Consider the following 22498-nt stretch of genomic DNA (forward strand, 5'->3'; position numbering starts at 1 on the left):
TTTTTTTTTTTTTTTTACTCAGCATCATTTAAGAGTCACCCATGTGTGTTTATGGTTCATTCATTATTTCAATACAAAACAGAAGTATCCCATTGTATGCGAGCAACACAGTTGGTCCGTTTCCCCACTGGGCACTTGGGATGTCCATAGTTTGGACCTATTACAAGTACAGCTGTGGTTGACATTTGGGCGCAGTCGTACACAGAGAGGCATGGACACATTTATTTCTTGAGGTCATTTGGTGCGTATATGTTTAGTCTCTAGGAAACCGAAGTGGTTATACTACTTTGTGTCCCCTTGGGCAATGTAGAAGAGTCACAGTCCTTCCACTTGCTCTCCAATGCTTGTCCTGCTCCGTTGATTTTAAATGTGGGTCGTGCTCATAGATGTGTAAGTACCATGTTATGTTTTGGTTTTCATTTCCCCAGTGACTTAGGGTGCTGAACATCTTTTCATGGGCTTATTTGCCATCCGTGTGTTGCCTGTGGTGAAGTGTCTCTTCAAATATTTGCTTGTGTTTTAAATTGGGTCAACTGTTTCTCTTTATTGAATTTTGAGAGTCCTTTATGTCTTCAGGAGGTGAGGCCACAAACAGACCATTACTGGATAAGTCACTTGCAAACATCATCTTATAGTCTGTGGCTTTTCTTCTCATTCTCTTAATAGCATTTTTTAAAAATCAGAAATTTTAATTTTGGTGAAACTTGTATTTACCAAATGTTTTTCTTTTACAAAGCATTCTTTTGCTGATTCTTATATTTAAGAACTCTGCATAACCCAAGGTCCTAGAGATTTTATGGAGCTTTAGAGTTCTGTAATCTATTTTGTGTTAAATTCTATATATGCTGTGAGCATGGATCAAGGACACCCCCCCCAACTGGGGCAGCACTTTGTGTTGAATTTCCTTTGCAGTATAGTTGAGAAGCAATTGATCATAAACGCATGGATTTACCTCTGGATGTTTTATTTTGTACTATGGATGATGATTTAATTTTTTATGCCAATATGACACTGTCTTGATTATTAATCATTTTATGAGAACTTTTAAAAAAATTTTAAAACTCTTCAAAATTCTTCAACTTTATTATTTTTTACAAAGTTGTTTTGGCTCTTTTGTGACTTTTGTATTTTCATATGAATTTTAGGGTCAAACTAAATTTCTACCAAAAAATATCGTGCTTGGTTTCTTACTGAAACTGTGTTTAATCTGTAGATCAATTAGGGGAGAATTACCATTGTAACCACCCTTTCTGAATTGTTTAAAATCCCATCTGCATCATTTAGACCCTTATAAGCCCAAAGGCTTTACTTAACATCTCTGAGCCTGAATTTTTCTGCCTCTAAAACGGAGGTAGAAATTATTTGGTAATAATAAAAATAGGTTAATCAATATTTGTAAATTGTTTAGTTACTATTTTTTTTTCTTTAGCAAACATTTAATGGATATTGAAAATATAAAGTGTAATAGCATCAGTTAAACCTTTGTTGTTGTTCTGGGGATGGGTTCAGGGAGTACTGGGCTAGATTGGCAGTTCTTTTATATTTTATTTTGAGCAGGGTTTCACTGAGTTGCCCAGGCATCCCTGAACTCACTGTCCTCTTGCCTCAGCCTCCCAAGTAGCTGCGATTATAGGCAGGAGCCACCACTTGTAGCTCTAATTTGTTGTTGTTGTTGTTGTTGTGTTTTTATTGTTGTTTTTTGTTTGTTTGTTTTTGAGACAGGGTCTCACTATGCAGTTGAGACTGACCTGGAACTCACTATGTAGCCCAAGCTGGACTCGAAGCCGCAGCAATCCTCCAGCCTCCGCCTCCTGAGTGCTGGGCTGTTGTTTTTTTTTAATGAGCTCATATTACTTCTGTAGTGGGATTTGTTGTGACATTTTCATACACATAACATATTTCATCTTGCTCTTGTTTTCTACTTTCACTGTAGGAACTAGATTTACAGGAAGTTTTTTGTTTTGTTTTGTTTTTGTACTGGGTATCGAATTCAGGACCTTGTGCTTACAAGGCAGGCAGCAGAACCACTGAGCTAAATCCCTGACGATTTACAGGAAGTTTTACCCAGTTTGGAAACATAATTCACCTTTTACTTTAACTTGACAATGGCATGAGAGCAGAGACCTCTATGCAGAAGAGCTCATTTTGCCTAAGTGCAGCGAGGCCTTGCCAAACCAAACAGTGAGAGCTCCTTGCATGTGTCAGAAATGTCATGGCCAGTTAGTTGGCAGATTCTGTTCACCTAGCTCATTGGCTACTACATACTGGCCACTAAGCAGATCCTATGCTGGGCTCTTGGAATTTAAGAATGAGGCCAGATGTCAGTATTTTCTCCTCCCAAAACTTGTGGATACAGAGAAAGTACAATCATCACTTATTTTGAAATATTTATTATGTAATTGATTATTTATGCACTTAGTTTGTTGAGACAGAGTCTGCTGTGTAGTCCAGGCTGGCCTTATACTCACTGTGTATCTCGGGTTGGCCTCAAAGTCACAGTGATCCTCCTGCCTCAGCCTCTTGAGTGCTAGGATTACAGATGTGCACCTCCATGCCCAGCCCCAGACAGATCATTTCAATGAGACTGATAGGTAAATGAGGAGAGTTCTGGAAATACAGTCGAAGAGGGCTGATTTGGAGCGCTTCCACAGGAAGTGGTCTTGAAGCTGAGGCTTGTTGGGGCAGGGAGGTTGGGGAGAGGGTATGGGAGAAAGAGAGAAAACAGAGTTCTGCGCTTTGTACTGAGAGCACACATCTGGGTACAAAGGAGCGCATGGCACTGGGCCAGAGGAGAGGGGTCCCTCATAAATGAGTGAAGTGCTGTGACTCAGCCCTGATAGTCTACCCGGGAGAGTGGAGATCAGAGAGCAGTTAGGGAGATGGCTGAGGCCTTGAGAGGGCAGGGCAGGTCTGAGGCCAGAGGAGCCAGGAGAGGGGCCGGCAGCCACCAAGCTTCTGACCCAAGCAGCTGTTAGGCAGCTTCATCCCTTGTCTGCTTTGAAGCAGAACACGAGAAAGAAGAAGTGGGTTTGGCATGGGAGAGGACAGACGTTCACTTCTGTTGAAGTTTTGGTGACATTAGGGAGATCGCCCGTGAGTGGCTTGTTGGGGTCAGGGATGCAGTGGCAGCAAGAGAGGCCATGAGGCTCACGGGCCAGGGGCCCAAGAGGGCAGAAGGAAGGAAGGAAGGAAGGAAGGAAGGAAGGTAGGTCGGTCTGTCGGTCTGTCGGTCTGTCGGTCTGTCGGTCTGTCGGTCCGGTCCGAGGACCACCTTTCAATGGTGGACTCGCGCAGCGCAGTGTCTCGGGGATCTGCTGTGCCATCAGAGCCTGTTTCCTTCTGTCCCCGCTGCTGCTCAAGGCCAGCATCTTTGTAACCTGTGCTTGTAGGGTCTGCAGAAGAGCAGGGGCGATGCCAAGAATTCTGGGAGTTGAGTAACACTGTTCTGAAGCGCCACTACTTGGGAATTACCTTTGATTCCTTAACCATTAGAATGGCACTGAAGGAACCTGGATAAATCTTGTTTGTGTGCGTGTATCCCTGAAGGACATGAAGTAGAAACCCCAAGCTCCAGTCACGCACCTGCGAGCACAGCGTGTAGAGGGCGGGTGCAGAGGGTTCGTGGGGACTTTGCCACACTTTGAGGACACTTCCGTGTTTAGAGGAGCCCAGTTCAGATTCTAGCCCACTGCTTCTATTTTACTGCGTGTCCTTGAGGTGGCGTGGCTTGGCTTTTGTCACGCCCGTATCTGGAGGAGGAGGTGGACTTAATACGGGTAACTCAGGATTCCTGCTTTGTCTTTTGGTGACCTTGTGACCTTGAAGAACCACCCCCATTCGTCACCACCTCTACACACCCCTTGAAGCACCCTGGGTTGCTGAAGGTGGAAGGAGTGGCAGGGAAAAGAAACAGATGTGACGTGTTCCCTCCCTCCAGATGTCAGGAATGGCCTGCCCGCCACAGTGCCCTGACGCCAGCGTGGGCTTTGTCCACAGTGCCCTGGCTGCACGCTCTCTTGTGTCAGCATCTCTCTTGTCCTTATCGGCCAGTCGGAAGCTGACGTGTCTGTCTTGTGTGTTACTTCTAGTACAGTAAGATTTACTTTCATAACCGTTTAATAAACAAGTTACAGTTAGTAAATGAAAATTTATTACTGCTCTCTGAAATCTGAAAATATTCCCCCAAGGTTAAAATCTTACCTTTGGTAGACCTTCTAATGAGGAGTTAGAAGGTTTGATCATACTAACAGCTTACCACTGCTTCGAAGGTACTAAGTCTTTGGCGTTATTATAAATGATTCATTTTATTGGTAGAGAAACAGTGAAAAGTGGTGATGAAATTTGCCAAAGCTTTGGAGCTAGTAAGCGTGGAGTTTGGGGTAAACCTTTTCACTGCAGTTCTTTTTTCTGAGCCGCTGTCTTTACTGAAGGTTGCTGGGGAGAAGGAGCCCTAGGGAGTGAGGCGGAGAGGAGGTAGAAGAGGGGAGGGTGTGGGCACGGAGACCAGCTTCAAAACCAAGCAGTAGTTGACACTGCCTGCCACCCTCATGCACACTGCCCCTTGCATGTGCTGTTCGAAGTCAGTTTGGGTTTCAGATGACTTTTAAAAATCACACCAGTGCAGCTGGGCTTGGTGGCGCACACCTGTAATCCCAGCGCTCAGGAGGCTGAGGCAGGAGGATCACTGTGAGTTCAAGACCAGCCTGGGCTACACAGTGAGTTTCCAGGTCAGTCTCACTACATAGTGAGACCCTGTCTCAAAAAAACAAAACAAACAAACAAACAAAAATCTCACCAGTAAAACGAGTGCTTTTTGACCGTTTGTTTACTTGTCAGTAAATAGAAATGATAATGTCTATTTAGCCTTCTCCTTTTGGGGTCAGTCTTTTGAGGATCTAATAAAAATGATAAAAGTTAGTGGTTGAGTGGTATTCTGTGTAAGATGTTCTTCCTCTGTCCATGCTCTGATTGTAATCTAAGGAGACCGGGTACATCCAGATCTACACAGAAATACTATAACTCCTTTTTCTTCAGTTAACCTGCAGAACAATAGATAATTGATTCTTTTGTTGCATTTCTGATTTAGGGTCTGTATGGGCTGTTTTTTGTCTTGTGTTCAATCCTTTATGTTGTAATTTTTAAATTTTATTTATTTATTTATTTTTCTTTATGTTGTAATTTTAGCAAAGATTGTCACTCTCCTGACAGGAATAACAGTGCTTGGATCATCAAGATAAGTCAGTCACTGTCTCTTTGTTTCAGGTTGCATAACTGAATTTTGACACGCTGTGCAATCAAATGAATGAATTGGCAAATATGTACTTAAAAAAAAAACAAAACAAAACTATGGGCCCGGGGATTTGACTCAGTGGTTCCACCACCTGCCTCGCAAGAGCAAGGGTCCGAGTTCGATTCCCGGTACAAACAAAACAAAACCTATTGTGCAAAGCAGTTTTCTTTTTCTTGAATTTTAGGAAACAGATGTCGATGACAGATATGGAGATTTGGATTCCAGAGCAGATTCTGATGTTCCTGAGATCCCGCCGAGCTCCGACAGGACCCCCGCGATCCTGCAGAAAGCACTCTCTGGCTTATCCTCAAGGTCTGACTGCTGGGGGCTGGGTCTTGGTGGCAGGTGACCCTGAGGTTATTCCTCCCCTGTGATCGGTTTGGGGACCACAAGAGAGAAAGCTGATACTTTTTGACTATACAGTGTATGAGGTGTAGTCCTAAGTGTTTGATGTATACGACCTTTACTTTTTTTTATTGTGGTTTTAATTGATCTTAAAATTGCTACCCAGAATCACAGTACTTGACTGTCATTTTCTGTTTGTGCTGCGTCTTTCTTTTTTTTAAATTTATTTTATTTTTTTGGTGCTGGGGATCAAAGTCAAGTCCTTACGCTTGCGAGACAGTCGCCAGAACCACTGAGCTAAATCCCCAGCCCTGTGCTGTGTCTTTAAATGTTTAATGGCCACAACAATTCAGCCCATTTAAATTTAATGAATTATATGTCTTAGTAATATGGTTACAGTGGAATGGGCCAATAATAGTCCAGGGTTGTTTTTTTTTTTTTTTATAATTTATTGAAAGACATCCAGTTGAGCAAGTCCATTTTCTAATGAACAACGAGGAAGGAACTGCTGAGTGTACACATGGTAGTAGGTAGCAAGCAGCTACATTTATTGAAAATCACAGGAAGCTGTGCTCAGGGGTGTCTGTGCCATCAAAGGTATAACACAGACCAAGAAAGGTGCCAGGCTGACAGAAAAGCATTGCACACAGGTCAAAACCATTAGAAAGTATCCCCAGCAAAGAAAAGGGGTGGATACATCAGTGCCTCCCAGTGAATGTCTAGGTGTGACCGACCAGATCCTGAGCCATCTTAGAGGCTCTGACCATGCCTGCTCATCCCAGAATTCACTGCTTTTATTATATTTACGAGCCTGTAACAAGGTGGAAGTAGGGTGAAGGTGACCCGAAGGTCGGGCTAGGAGATCCCATGCACCTGTGCTCTTATTGGGAGCATTGACAGGATCTCGTAACATTTTGTTATTTTATTCTCCACCTCTCTTAGAACAGTGGAAGCAGGAATAACCAGAGGGTACTGTCTAGGATTAAAGGGAGGGAAAGGAATGACTGCCTCAGATCCATTGTCTCTAACTGTGTTAACAGGAACTATAAAATCTTTTAAAGCAAAGTAATATGTTTTATTCAGATTAGTGTGTGATGTTACGTAGTAATAAGAATAGTATTTCCTCAGCTTTTTTGACTGATAAATGGAAGTGAATACATTTTATACTGCATCTAAGAGTCATATTAATAAGAATTTTTTATGTGCTGTAAAAATGCTACGATTGCTGCACGTGGTATCCCCTGACTTCTTTTCTGTTTGATGCTATCCAGTGTTATTGAACACAAGTGCTGGATTCAACTTACTGTCTTGGTTTTTACCACCACAGGTCAAACATAACCTGCATTTTGAAAACAATGGGTTTGGTCATTTCTAGAAAAAATTCTATGAGTTTCACTCTTTCTTACTTTCAAGGGAGAACTATGCTAGGGGAGTAAGGAGGGAAATAGGCTTGGACTCAGTTTTTCCTGCTGTGTTGTTCATAGCCCGGACCTCCTCTCTGATTCTAGAGTATGTGGATTTCTTTCTCCCTCCCTAAGCAAGTGGCAGGCAGTTCTTGAATAGACACCATGGGGTGGGGCTCTGACACAGTCAGCCTGAGGTAGCCTCCGGTCCCTGTTCAAATGCCTGTCAGATGCCTCCAGAGCTTATGGCCAACTGGTTGCAAGTTGGGGTTCCCATAGCCACTCTTTTTCCTCAGTTTGTTAAAGCAGTTCGTGGAATGCAGCCGAAACACAGGCTTCTAGTCACCAGGTTGTTTTAAAGACTCTACTGGATAAGGCCAAGCAGGCAGAAGAGGTCCCTGGGCTGGCTCTGAGGAAAGTCTTAAACACAGGACCTTTGGGGCCCGCCCGTCCAAGCACACACCCCAGGCTGGGTTCTCATCACCCACCTGCAGGTCTCCGAGTGTCAGCTGCAGGGGCTCCTGGGCCTTGTCCTGCTGGGATTGCACAGGGACTCTCTTAGCACACGCCGCCATGGTACATGTGCTGGGCCACTCACCAAGGGGACCCAGCAAGGCTGGCCATGCGGGTCCTTACCCGCTGGCTGCCTGCACAGTGTCCCCTCCTCCTAGATGGGGGCAGGAGTACCTGAGACAAGGGTATAGCATCTGCAGCTGGCTTCACCATACAAAGGGAGGGAAAATTAGAGTGTAGGGTTAGTTTCTATGTCTTGCCTTCAGGAAGAGAAATTCACAGTTTCCATGCCTATCTTAGAAAAACAGAGCAGATGATAAGGACAGGAGGAGAGAAGAATTTTGCTTTGATGTCTCTTCTGAGGCATTAGTCTAGTCATTTAGGGACTTATACACCTGAGTTGTGGCTGTAAAGCAAAATGTATGCATCATAATGCCTTAACCATATTAGAATAAACTGGTTCAGAGAAAGGTCTTCAGATTTCTTTTTCTTTTGAATCTTTAGATTTTTTTAACCAACGGGACAAATCTGTGCTGTCTTTTATTGAAAGCAGGATTATTAGCTTCATGGTTCATGTTCCCAGTTGTTTTCATGACCTAGATCACAGGGGTCCCTTAGCTTTTAAATCTCATCAGGTCTGTCTCAGACCTGAAGTGTTTTATAATTGGTGTTCTGTAAGGAAAATGCCTCATTCCTGTATACCACTCCTAAGGAGACCTTCCTTCCTCAGTAAGGACTTCTTTTCTAGTATAAGGTAACAGTAACAAATAATAGCAGCTGGTATCCACCCGGCATATGTCAAGGGTTAAGTGCTGCTCCATTGTTTCTGTCCGGACCTGGCAGCCCTGATACACAGTTACAGCTCTGCAGCTATTTAGTAACTGAGGAACTGGAGGCCCAGAGATACTGTGTCAGGGCTCATGTAGCTACTCAGTGCTGGAGGTGCTTTCAGACTGGCACTGGGGCTTTGATACCTGTGTTCCTACCTATGCTATGTATGAGAGAGTTGTTTTTTGTTTGTTGATTGGTTGGTTTGTTTTTTAGAAACAGAACAGTGGTGTAATACCCAGGCAAATGGGCCCTGACCCTCCTCAGAGCTCGCTGACCTGGCGAGGTGGCCCTGTCCCTCCTCGGGCCCCTCCTCCAGCTGGTGTTTGGCTCTGGGTGGAGACAGTGTAGGTTGTCACAGCAGTGGCGCTACTGCTGGTAGGTAGTGTGTGGAGCACAGGCACACTGGGATGTCCCAGAGAAGCCTCTCATAGCACAGGGTGATGTGGCCCAGAATGTCACCGGTCAGTAGGCTGTGAGACCCCGAAACGTCCATGGTGACCTTTTTGGTGTTCTTAGACTTTATGATGCCTTCCTCCTCCAGAGAACCCCCTCACTCCTGCCCACATCTGGGGCTCCAGGCTCCTTTGTCCGTCGTGGCCCCAACTGTCCTGGACCTGGCCTCCTGAGGACCTCTCTGCAACCTTAGGTGAACTGCCTTGTACCCATCCAGGTTCTTGGTGACTGTGATACTTGTGCCTCTAGGAAAGTAATTTCTAAAAATCTTTTCATTAACTTTTAAAATGGAAACAACTCCCTAGCTGTAGTAATAACAAAACATTTTGTACCACATAGCATTTTCAACAGTTTAAGTGTGTAACCATTCAGGAGGTTTTGTGTGTGTGTGTGTGTGTGTGTGTGTGTGTGTGTGTGTGTGTGTGGTGCTGAGGATTGAACCCAGGACTTCATGCATGCTAAGCACATTCTGTACCACTGAGCTAATCCCTGGACCTAAAATGATCACTTTTAAGGGTGCTGCATCTTTTGTTTGTTTGTTTTTTGAGATAGGGTCTTACTATGTAGTTGAGGCTGACCTGGAACTCACTATGTAGTCCAGGCTGGTCTTGAACTTACAGCGATCCTCCTGCTTCAGCCTCCTGAGTGCTGGGATTACAAGCGTGCACCACCACACCCAGCAAGGATGCTGCATCATAAAATTACTGTTGGGTTGACCTGGCCATCAGATGAGGGCTTCTCTTAATGTGAGTGCTGTAGTGAGGCAAAGAAACCAGGAGTTCTGGGCCCAGAACCAGACCACCCTGTCTTGGGCCGCAGTGATTGCCCCTCCCCATGCATCATTTTGAATCCAGTGCTTCTCCCTGAAAGATGGGTTTTGGCTCTAAGTGCATTGTGTTCCCCAGGGTTCATGTGTGGGAAACTGAGTCCCCCATGAGACAAGGCTGAGGGGTGAGACCCAGTAAGAATGGGAGTGCCCACATGAGTAGATGGATGTCCCTGCATGGTGTAAGTCAGTTGTCACTGGACAGCTTGTTGCAGAAGTGACCTTGGCCCCTCTTGCTTGCTCGCAGTCTTGTCCCTTTACCATGAGCTAGTGTAGAGCCTCGCCAGTGGCCACACCTTGATGCTGGACCCAGCCTGCAGACTGGTAGAAGCAAACCTCTGTTCTTCATGTTACCCAGACTGTGACATTCTATTATAGCAGCAGAAAACAGTTTAGGACACAGTATCCATGGGTGTGTGTGTCTACTCTGTGTCCAGGCATTCTTGGGAAACTTAGAGGAGAGCCATTTGAATGACAGTAGGATATTAAATCCTTACTTTTGATGTATGTGTGGTGGGGTGGTTTTCAGGGGTAGGAAAGACCACTAGAATATGTTCCTCAGAGGCTCAGGTTTTCAGTTGTCACAAATGTTGAAAAGTGCTACGAAGAGAGTGGCTTTCCTGTTGAAAGTCTCTGAGTCGGTCCTCCTGGCTGCTGGCTGCACCTGCCTGGGACAGGTTCTGGCACTGGGAAGAGGTCTCCCTGATTCTGTGCCCGAGAGTCAGTTCTAAGGAAGAGCGGATAAACATCTGGCTTTCATGCAGATGGGACAGGAGTATTATCCATGGCTGACTTAAGGTCCTTTATTTACTCTGACAAGCTTTGTGACTTAGCCCAGCTTCCTAATCCATTCGTTAATCCACAAATAGTTCTGTCTGTGAAACTGAATGGAGTCTTACAGCTAGAGCAGAATTTGCTCTATGCCCATTTTCTACTTTAGCCACAAAGCTTATGGTCACACAAGAAATATATCAATGTTAAACAGAGAGGGAAGTGAATCTGGGTACCTTGTGAAAAGAGTTGGAAGCTGCAAAGAGTATGGACTTATGCTGTTGGCATTTTAGATCCTCTAGTGCAGAAATAACATGATAAAAGGACTAATCAAAAAAGTATGTAAGCCAGGCATGGTGGCACACACCTGTAATCCCATAGTCACAGCATTTAGGAGGCTGAGGCAGGAGGAATGCCCAGAGTTTAAGACCAGCCTGGACTATGTAGTGAGTTCAGCCTGAACTACAAAGGGAGACCCTGCCTCAAAAAAAAAAAATTGTAAGCTGGGTGGGACAGTGGTTAAAAGCTGGGAATATAACCACTGTCTTATAAATGGATGACCTCAGCTAATGTTTCTCTTGCAAAAGGGAATGAGGACATAAAGCACATGTAGGTTGGCTTTAAGTGGAATACAAATTTTTGTAACATGTATTTATGTACTTATTCATTAGTACAATGTTTGTAGTACATGAAGTTTACGTTCATTTTGGGGAATAAAGGTTATTATTTGAATTAATAGCAATCATAAAAATGTTGAAAAACAGCAACAATCAGGATCAGAATTCATCAGCGTATAGGTGCATTCATAATATTTTTCTTTCCTTTTTGGGGGGGTATGACAGCAGGTTGGGGAGACTGGGTTTTATGGTGTTGCCTGAGCTGGTCTTGAATGCCTAGGCTCAAGTGATCCTCCTGCCTCAGCCTCCTGAGTAGCTGGGACTTTAGGCACACTCCACCATGCCTGGCTTTAAAACTCATAAGATGGTTTTGGAAGTCATCACCCATGTATTGGAATTATTATGGACTTTTTTCAAACAATGGCTGGCATTTATTGTGATGTGGGCCTCTTTTGCTGATAGGGCACACAGGAAATGGGAGGTTCCTTTGGTGTGCAGGAGGGAGACCGCACCCTAGAACAAGGAGGGGCCGTGGATGGGAAGTGCTTTTCTCCTCCAGGCTCTGCCCCTAATGAAAGTGCACAGGCAGTGCCCTCTGAGCAGCGGAGGCAGTGTGCTTTGATCTGACAGTGCCCGTCCTGAGCACCCAGGACTGTCCTCCCCTACTCACCAAAATCCCTGGTCTTCCAGACTCACTGTTGAGTTTTTCTGCCATTGCTTTTTCTCAAAGGCAGGCTACGCTGCCTGCGCCTCCTTCTAAATCCTTGGTGTCTTCATCTTGCATCCTGAAGCACTGAGGGAAGAGGGCGATCTTTTCCTAGGGCTTTGGCCCGGGCTTGCTCTCCGCTTCCCCTGACCCTGTTGGGGTGTGGCTTGTGCACCCAGGACCACCTCGACTGCCAGCTCAGCACAGAGCCTTGTTCCCAGGAGTACATCATTTGCTTTCCTTGCCTCACATAACTACAGTGAGCACTTAGTGAGCAACTTGCACTGTTGCTTGTTTTTGTTCCTTGTGGCTCTATAACATGAAGTAAGGCCCTCTCAGGGAAGATAGGGACAGCTCTTCATTCTGGCTACTCGATACCAAAATCCCATGGAGAGCTTTCAGATCATATGAAATACTAATGTTACAAACACCTTCATTGTAGGTGGAAAAACTGGTGGATCCGTGGGATCCTCACTCTGACGATGATTTCGCTGTTCTTCCTGATCATCTACATGGGGTCCTTCATGCTGATGCTGCTGGTGAGTATCTCATTTTCCGTCAGTGCCCTTTGCCTGGTTTCTCAGTATTTACACAACTGAAAAAATGTGAGCATATCATTAAAAAAAAGGCAATCCATAGTTAGCGACAGCAACCTCGGTTCCTTTAAGCATCCTCTGGTCTGTGGCATGGTCTGGACTCTTCCACATGATGTCCCTTTAGCAGAGACCAAGAGTGTGTGAGAAACACATCTGCATGTTACTGTGCTTAGCATCAGCTTAGAGCATCAGAAACACCCACAGCTGCATCGCGTAATGATTGTAGCCAGATCCCCGACTTTAAGGAGAGCACAGTGACTGGCAGAGTCAGGTGAATAGTCAGGTGACTAAGCCATGTAGGAAATTAGGAGGGCCAGTCCCGTGACAGAGCATGTTGGGAGAGTGCAGGAGAAATCGTCCAGACCAGTCTGAGGGAAGGGCTTCCAGAAGTGCTGCACTCTAAGGCTGAGACAGAAGGCAGGCCGGACGGGCCACAGGGACAGCACTGGAGATCTCGAGAGGCTGCAGTCTGTGGAGGTGGCAAGGGTTGAGGAGGGAGGAGCAGAAAAGCCACCCTGGGAGTCTGGGATCTTGTCGTTACAGAAAGCCCAGCGAGTCACGAAGACAAGCTAGTTCACAAGTGTCTGTGAGATGCTTTCTGGGTGCTCGGTTTTACCCCAGCCTGGGGAAGGAGCTGGGAGGCCTTCCAGAAGCACTGTGCTAAGCACCTGAGCTGCAGTGTGAGGTTGATCAGGAGTTAGAGGTGAGGGGGAGCCCAGGAGAGGAAGGGTGCCCACCGACCTAGGGTTCACCTCCTGTGTGGGCAGCAGTGAGGGAGCCAGGAGATAGGCGTGCTGCTGAGCGCAGTGGTCAGACACCTCTGGGCGCTGAGCAAGGTGCAGCAGGGAATCGCGGGTCACACTCCCGGGTGTGCATCGTGCCCCTCGTTATTAGCACCCAGTGCTGAGCTGGGAAGGAGGCAAAACTGTCTGCCTCACTGGCGCTCTGCACACTGCCCGGCCGAGCTGGCCTTTCCGTGGTTTGTTATTGTCTTCACTCTCTTGGTTCAGCCTCACTCAAACCCACCTCCTTGTTCTCCCACTGTGCTTGCCCACCTGAAAAAGGAGCTCCCTCCCACTCGGCATCCATGTTCCATACCTGGTCCCGTTAAGAGCAGGTCAGTTTGTGGGCAGCATGGTATGGTTTCCTTCTTATTTTATAAAAGCTAAGCTGTAAAGCAAAATTAGACCTAACAGAAAGTCTGTCACTTCACAAAACCATGTATAGTGGCTCTTGCAAGTGCCACAAAGCCTCTTTTGCTTTTATTTTCATCTGATTAATTTTGAACTTCTTTGGGGCTATCAAGGTAATGAAAATGAATAAGAAATTACTTTTATTGTTTGGTTAATTTGCTGATATCTTAAAGGGCTTTTTCCTGACAAAGTAGACATGGGTAGGACAGAGTGAGTGTGGGCAGAGGACGCAGAGGACAGAGGTCCAGCTGGGTGCCGTGTGTGATGGTGGGGGTCCCCGGCGCCCACACCTCTCAGGCCCGAAATCACTCTCCCGGCCTGTGAATTCAAACACTTCAGAATATGCATGCAGAGACCTTGCTGGGGCTGCCTGGGGAAGAAGACACCAGGTGGTGTGCAGAGCCCAGGGAGGCTTTGTGCAAGGGCCCAAAGGCCTGGAGAGTCTGTCAGGGCGAGGGTCACCATGAGCAGCATCCCAGCAGCTAGTGCTTCTGAGAAAGGTGCTGTTACTGGAGCATAGGCCTTCAACCTGGAGAGACAAATTGGCACCAGATTCTGTCAGGCCTTGAAACAGCTGTGGGGAAGTTTGGTTTTTATTTGGAAAGCAGTGAGGAGCTATTGAAAATACTGGAGGTCATCTGAGTTATTTCCGCTGTAAAAGAAGATTCTGCCCTAAGGGACACAAAATGTGAGTGTCCTTGCTGATTTGGCTTGGGCTGCTGTGGCGTCCACATTGGACACAGTGACTGGGCAAGGCTCTGCAGATAAAGACTGATTCTTAGCCCCCTTTTGTGACAAAATCCCGAACAATTTAAAGGACACTCACGCATATTTTAAATTTTCATCCTTTAAGGCAATCATAAAACTACCTAATGTACTTGGCTTTTAAATTTTTTTGTGTGTGCTTTGACAGGAAAATACAGTTTTGTTATAAAGTATTTATTTTGGTGAGTTAACCAGAGAAAACAATAAGAATGTTAAAGGTCTATTTAATTCGTGAACTGTTACTGATTACTTAAGCTTGTTACATGTAATATATGTATACACATATATTACTTTATATGATATTTATGTTAAGGGAATGGGAAAGAGAGCTTGTGTGGAGGTTCTAGCAGGGGGAGCGCAGCTACTTGACCGAGGAAATGGTCCTCCTCTATGGGGTGGTTGTCCTCTTTGACCAAGTGTGCAGCTTTGGGAGGAATGCACATGAAGCAGTGAGGGAGGGAAGAGACACCCACCTAGCCAGCCACATCAGCCGAATCAACCCTAGCAATCAGTAGGGTGACGGATGTTGCATCCAGGTCACCCTCACATCTGCAAGGAATAGGAATGGCACGTGAAGTTGGTACTCAACTTCAACCTGTTTTTATACATTTTAAAGCTTTTTTTCTATTCATATCAATAGCTTGATCATTTATATTTTGAAAAGAAATATTATACCAAGCTTGCATTTGCTTTATAATGTCAGCCCTCACTGATGACTAATTCAAGATAGTGTCATGAAAAACTTCCTCCTAGAATGATCGCTACTCTCAGAACTCTAAGAAGGACATTTTCCTTCACTCACTGACAGTTCCTCAGTTGCTGTATTCTCGGCTTGAAATTGTGTTAAGTGATGCAGTTATTAAAGCACATTTTGATTTAAAGGCAGATAGGAATGTATAAACGATATTGTAAGAGGTTCTCCCCAGTCTTTGGAAACTACTACAAAATTAAATACTTGTATTATTATTTTTAATCAGGCTGCATTTTTTCCATTGTGAGAGTTGAAAGAGTACAGTGTAGTATTTTTGAAAATAAATAATTTAAAAGATTTCAAAATTTGTGGCACTGAGGATTGAACTCAGGGCCTTCACACGGAGCTACCTCCCCAGCCCCCTATAAGATTAGTTTCTTAGAAAAATTCCCGAAGTGGAAATTGATCCTTGTATTTGGATAATCCATAGGTGCCATAGTTGACACTCCACAGGTCCCAGTGTTAACATGGATTCTATGCCCCAGCCACCCTGTGTTCACCTGTGTGCTTTCTTAGCCTTCTTCGGTATTACTCTGCTTCCTTGGGTCCCTTAACACCACCCACACCTTTACCTCAGCCGCCAAATCCAGTCAATTCTACCTCCTCGGTAGCTTAAATTCAATGTGCTATTTGATACATAGGGAAATACTCTTTTGAGTCTCTAGTTGCACTATTGTGATTGCCTCAGCGTCCTGAGTTGTTTCAAAATGGTTCCCTTTCGTGGTCGTGTTGACTTTAGAAGAACCAGAAGTGAGGTACCAGATGCGGTGAATGCGGTGGATGAGGGCAAGTGTAATATTTATATGACCCTCCCTTTGCCTTGGATGGCACTGGCAATAACACTGACCATATTTTTGATCATACTTTGTAAAGGCACTCACGAAAGAGGACTTCCGGAAGTGCTTTGGAAAGTAGCGAGGACCGTGAGAGGGGTGTGTTGGAAGCAAGGAGGAGGATTTTGAGGGGGATTAATGGCCATGTGTCTTTTACTGTAACCATGCTTTTCAGCGTACATGCCATACGTTTTGATCATACCTTGAACCTTGTCCTCATCCGTACTCCGTGGGATGTGCCACCTGCCTGCATTACTGCCTCTGTTCTTCCCACCTTTGTTGTCATTCCCTTCCCTTGAGCAGCCAGGCCCGGCGCTCTCTCCCCACCCCACCTCTGTGTTCCAGCAACTCAGAACTGCCTGTCCCTTGCCGTGTCTCCTCCCCTGCAGACACGACCCGGCACGTTCCCCTCCAGGGCCCAGCTGCCACCACCCTGCCCCAGACATAGCTGTGCCGGGCAGGCATCGTGCTTCCTCCCTCTTAGACACAGATGCCCTCCCTGTGTTGTTTCTGCAGGTCCTCGGGAATCAGTGGAGTAGGTCCGGAGTACTTACTGTTGTTAGGGCTCTTTATACATTAACTGAGCCGACAGCGTTCTGTAAGTACACTGGTTACCAGTGTCAACACCACAGAGTAACAATTTCTGTGCAGTCACCCAGCCCTAGATAATACACATATGTTTTGAGGGTTTTAACTCTAGTGCTTTGAATTCCCTGTGTTCTGTTTTCTCAGGAGTTCTGTGCTAACTTTCCTTGCAAGCTGTAATTGGTGATCACATAAAATATATGTGTGCTCTTCAAAGCACTTTCTTCCATGCCTCACTAACACCCATGTATGATGCTGATGGTTGTAATCAAGCAAGTGTGCTCGTAGAGATTGCATCAGTGCACTTGGTATTTTAAGGGCCTTCTGGGTCTATAAACACTGCCTTTGCAATTTTATCTGAACAGAGAGCATTGTCCTCCTGATTATTTTTTGTTAAAAAATGAATAAGTTGTACACAAAGGATATTTGAAGAACATTTAAATATCTGCTTGTCTTTATGACACAGTACTTTTCCCCAAAGTACTCTTTACAGGAGCTTATCACATGGCTGATTAGACATGTAGTCAGTGTAAGGGGGAAAGTAAGAATATCCTGAATGGTAGGTTTTGAAAGCTAATTTGTGGAAATCTTAAACCACAGAGTGTGTCCTCAGGCTGAGGTTGTAACCTTTCTCTATTTGGATCAGATAGTAAGACTTTCACTTAGACTTTACGGTTCTTTCACGTCGTGTTTTATTTTTAAGACTCTTTAAGTGATATAAACCTATCCTTAGCCCTTGGTGTGCTCTCCAGAGGTGAAAGAATCTCCTGTGTCCGCACACATTCTCTCCTCTGAGCTGATGGTACACAGGCCTCAGCTCTCAGGTGTGCATTAGCCAAGAAGCCAGTAAGATGCTGCGCCTTGAGGAGGGGCCTTCACCAGATCAGCAGACGTGCAGGTTTGAAGGACTGTTAAACAGCACCAGACAGGCGTGGACTCGGGACACTGGGCGCTCAGAGTGCTTCAGCTTCCCTGAGTGGCCTGCATCTGTGCGCATGGACGGCAGCCTGTTCCCCATGGTTGTACTGCTCGGCTTGACCAGAGCTGTTGCCGGTAGGGCACAGTTGGCTCAGCTATGAGAAAGAAAAAGCCATTCACACTCTTGGTGACTGGGTAGAAGCTGTTTTACCCATCTGTCCTGACAGTGCCTGGGTCCTTTGTGACTGTACCAGCATGTTCCGCTGAGTATAAGTGCATATTGGGAACCTTTCATGTGTCATCACTTTCTAAGGAAACTAGAGACAAGTGAAAAAATGAAACTGAAAGGCTGTGAGTCGATAATGATGGATTGGAGGTGTAGCTCAGCAGCGCCACGCCTGCCTGGCAAGCACAAGGTCCTGAGTTCAATCCCCAGTACCAATAATAATAATATAATAATAACAGTGGTGGTGATGATGATGATGATGATGATGATGGATAAAGTGTGGTCAGCTGGCCAACTCAGTACCAATAATAATAATATAATAATAACAGTGGTGGTGATGATGATGATGATGATGATGATGATGGATAAAGTGTGGTCAGCTGGCCAATCAGACTATATCCCTTGAATTTTTAACTCCAGTGCTGCCCCTTAAACCTTGCAAAAGGTCTCCTGGAGTTTTTTGAATGAAATGTTTTCTTGCCCCTTTAGAGAGTTACTTGATTGTTTGTTTATTTTTTAAAAAGTGTTTTTTTGGTACTGTGGATCAAACTTGGGACCTTGCATTTGCAAAGCAGGTGGCGGCACCACTGAGCTAAATCCCTGGCAATTTTTTTTTTTTTTCTGGTACTGGTAATCCGACTGAGGACCTTGCACTTGGCAGGCAGGCAGGCACAGCACCACTTGATTTATAGTGACATTGAATATTCCATCTTTGCTATTTTAGAATAATTAAAGGATGATTTCTAAAATATATATAATAAGCTGCTTTTAGATGATTAGGCACAAAGGTCCACATTAAAAAATATGTGTTAATGTCTTCTTTTGGTTTCAGGTTCTGGGCATCCAAGTGAAATGCTTCCATGAAATTATCACGATAGGTTACAGAGTCTACCATTCTTATGATCTTCCATGGTTCAGAACACTCAGTTGGTGAGTAAACATCATTTCTAAAGTTTGTAGGAGAAGCATCCTGATTGGCCAATAGCCAGTCAGTTTCCATTGCACAGTGGTTTTGGTGAATGGTAAAAAGACTACAATAGAATCTTGAAAAGAAGAAAATCACCTTTATCACTCTCTAGTGTACCTTTTTGCATCTGTCTTCAGTCTTTGTAAAGATATCTAAACATCATTCTTATTCTTTTTCTTAAAAAATTCAGCATTGTGTCAGACACATTTTAGTTCCTGATCATAATGTATCAAAATTTTACTTACAGGGCAGGGATTTAGCTCACTTGCCCCGTGCTTGCCTTACAAAGTGCAAGGTCCTCAGTGCAAACTTATAATCTTTTACTTTAGTTCCCCTCAGTTCACATGAGAACACACAATATGGTGTATGCAAATATGTATAAAGTTGAGGGAAAAATCACTATGATTTTAACATTCAAATGTTTAAATATTTTTAAAACTTTCAGGTATAAATGATACCTATTAAGATCTTGACTAGGAAACATAATAATCCAATAGTTCATAAAGTCACCATGCCTTTTAACATAGTTGTTTGGTTAGTTTCAGCCAAGGAGTCTGTCTTATTAAAACAGATGTATTGCTTTGGGGTTTAGAGTAGTTAAAAAACACAACTCTTTGTTTTGGTGACAGCTGATTTTTTTTCCCCCTCCTAGCAGGTTTCTTTATAAGTGGCAAAGTGTATGGATAATATTAGGCAGATAAAATAATTGGAAAACAATTAAATGCTAAATTATGCAGGCTTTATTCTTAGTATACAAAAAGAAAAAGTTGCCAGGCTGGGCTCCAAGGACTGCAGAAAGCTTCATAGAAGAGGCGAGGAAGACAGTGGCCCTTGGAGTAAAGGCTGGCTTTGGGGAGAGGTACATCCTGGGTTGGGAGAGTAGGGCCGTCAGGCTGTAGGTACGGGATGCGTGTATCCATGTCCCACAGTGGTGAGACTACTGGTTTTATTGACCAGATGTATGGGGAAATTTTTGGCAGAAATTGGGGTAGGAGGACAGAGGTGGGCCTTGGTAGCCTTACAGAGGGGTCTGAGACAGCTTCCTTTGTAGGGAAATAGAGAAATGGCCTTACCATAACTGGGAATGGGAACACTTGTCTTTGCTCCAGGGCAGGGCTTGAGTCCAGCATGAGAACCAGCGGGAAGCTGTTGCCTCTTCTTCCCTGCTGCCCAACAACAGGACTCTGACATTCATGGGAGGCAGGCAGCACAGGAACTCTCCAGCCAGGTTTCTGAACCCTTTTCCTGGCCCATCCACGCTCCATTTGCAAAATCTGTGGGCTTGGCCTCTCCCGAAGAAGGGGACACACCAGAACTGGCAGGCGGGGCACAGGTGGCTCAGGACGTTCTCAGCAGCTTCTCCCAGAGTTTGACCAGCTGCTCAGTCCAATCTTCCAGTGTCCTTTGGATAACTGCTAGCCTGTAGTCCATCAGAGCAAAGGGCAGTGGTGGTTCTGGTGCCATGTGGGGTGGTGGCAAGGCTGAGTGACTTCTTCTTGCCCACCCACAGCCTTCTGTAGGGCAGCTGGGCTGGCGTCTGGTGAGTTCCATCTGAAAACTCCTTACAGCTGGGAGGAGGGTAGAGCAGTAGTAATATAGTTTCTACGTTGTTGACTGTGGCACTATATTATAAGTTAATTAAAGACACTGCACTATGTCGAGGAGATTGATTTTGACTGGTAAGTTTGAAGTTAAGTTTAAAAATCAGGAAATAGCACTTTGGAGCAGTGTATTTTGAATTGTTCTTCTGAACTTGGTTTTGATCTTTGCATCACCATCATCAAAACATCTGTTGAATTAGAGAGCGGGTAAAGGCTTCAGGTACGATAAACCTGTTTGTAAATTCCAGGTACTTTCTGCTGTGTGTGAACTACTTTTTCTATGGAGAGACTGTTGCTGATTATTTTGCTACATTTGTTCAAAGAGAAGAACAACTTCAGTTCCTCATTCGCTATCATAGATTCATATCATTTGCACTCTATCTAGCAGGTAAGCTGAGGGGCTGTTCTGTATTGGTAGCAAACGTATTTTCCATGCTTAGCTTTACTTATGCTGTGTTTCCTCGTGATGCCCTGTATTTGTCCTGTTCGTATTCCAGGGGTCTTAAAAAGCACTTACTTCCTAAGGTGGTTTAAAAAGTACTTGATAAATGGTCAATTCACAGTTTTGAAAACTTCCTTGTGCAAATTAAAGGAACTTCAAAGTGTACAATGATTATTAACTGAATATAAAGAAAATTTCAGAGAGAGAGAGAGAAGGAGGGAGAGGGAAAGAGACAAAAGGGAGCACCCAAGAGAAGGGAGCACTTTGATTAATAGAATTAATCAAGGTAATGAGTTTTCCTGACTATTAAATATTTTGTATTTATAGTTTATTAAGTATGCTGCCTTGTCATGCACTATGCCATATGTTTTCATTCTCTTAGATTAAAAATCAGATATCTAAAGTTAGAATTAACATTTTTTCTCTGTAAAATTTTACCAATCATAAACGAAATCTCTAAGAAGTCTGTTTAAAGATGTCGTCTTCCAAGAGGGCTGATGGAAATCCTAGCCCTACCGAATACTTGGACTCGACTAAAACCTGGGGAATTTAACTCATCTCTGTGTGCCTCAGTTTCTCTGTAGAGCCCTTAGAAGACTGCCTGTCCCTGCTTAATATTTGTTGCCATTATTATTTTCACTTTGAAAGAAGGCAGTGAAATGTTTGTTTGTGAATGTTCACTGTAGCTGTTATTTTCTCTTTAGCACCTAGATGTTTCTCTGCAAACTCCTGTTCTGGAAATGTAATACAAAATAGGTGATTCCTTTGCATTTCCATTTAGCTGCACCCCGGCCGTGCTGTGGGACGTGGGTCGTCCTTAGGGTGTCATTTCATGCCATCCCTGTGATGTCCTTCAGGGGTCCCAGCCGGATCCAGGGCTATTCAGGTCCTCTGCATTTGATTCTAGGGAACTGGAACATGAAGCAGTCTGACGTGGTGGCGGTGATCGTCTTGGCTACTTTCCTCAAGTGACAAAGTACCCAAGAGCTAAAGTTAAAGGACAACAGGTCTATGTGGCGCACAGTTTGTAGAGGAGTCAGTCCCTAATTGCTGGCCCCAAGGCAGGGTGGGACGGCAGAGCAGGCAAAAAAGCCGCAGCAAACAACTGCAGCAGCGCTGGGTCTGTCCTTTGTATTCCATCCAGGCTACCTGTCCTTAAGTGGGGCACCCTTCGCCCCAACATCACACACACCACATCCGTCCACCTCCAAAAAGCTCCAGCTGTGACTGCATGCTGCTCTGGGGGGACATCTGGGTAGAAGCCCTGATAGTGATTTTTTCAGAGATCTGACGCTTTTGTTCAAAGCACGAAAGGCTGCATTTTCTAAAAGAGTCACCTCCTTTTGTATCAGGGTTTTTGTTCAGCCCAGCTTTCTGACTCCACTTTATTTTGAAAAATTATTACCATTATATTTTCAGAAAGTAAATTCTTAGAAATAAGCATTAAAGTATTTCTCTTCTTTCAAGGGGAGAGGAAGATGCACATTTGGAGGTATAGTTGGTCCATTTTAAACTGTGGTAGATTTGAGGGATTACAGTTGTATGGTGCTTGGCATGGTGCTAAAAAGATCACCTAAAATTTATAGGGTGAAACATTTGAATTCAGTTTTGTCTTTATCAAAGCACATTTGTGGCATTATTTCTTGGGTAAGACTTTTGAGTGTTTTATCAAGTCAGCAAACTTATTTCTTTAAAAGAAAGCTGGAGAAGAAATGGAATCAAAATCTTTGCAAATAGGGGAGGGTGGAAGGGGTGAAGGGAGAGCAGAGGTATGGGGAAAAAATGAGAACCAAGATCTGTCCTGTAAGGGTACAAGATCCCAGTGATGAATTAAACTCAGTAAGGTTAAAAAAAAAAAAAAAAAAA

The 22498-nt window shown here is 44.5% G+C and overlaps 1 protein-coding gene across 1 annotated transcript in view; it reads left to right on the forward strand.

Annotated features, from left to right (window-relative positions):
- Nucleotides 1–4334: 4334 nt before the first annotated feature.
- The window catches only part of Cds1 (CDP-diacylglycerol synthase 1), a 43538-nt gene continuing 25374 nt past the window's right edge, over nucleotides 4335–22498 (forward strand). The window contains exons 1-5 of the mRNA XM_010619458.3: nucleotides 4335–4379; nucleotides 5475–5602; nucleotides 12198–12294; nucleotides 18455–18552; nucleotides 20439–20578. Of these exons, the coding sequence (XP_010617760.1) occupies nucleotides 4335–4379; nucleotides 5475–5602; nucleotides 12198–12294; nucleotides 18455–18552; nucleotides 20439–20578 (508 nt within the window). The remainder of the gene's footprint in view (nucleotides 4380–5474; nucleotides 5603–12197; nucleotides 12295–18454; nucleotides 18553–20438; nucleotides 20579–22498) is intronic.

Source organism: Fukomys damarensis, unplaced genomic scaffold (genome assembly GCF_012274545.1).
Source record: "Fukomys damarensis isolate Sample0158 unplaced genomic scaffold, DMR_v1.0_HiC HiC_scaffold_37, whole genome shotgun sequence".
Lineage (NCBI taxonomy): Eukaryota > Metazoa > Chordata > Mammalia > Rodentia > Bathyergidae > Fukomys > Fukomys damarensis.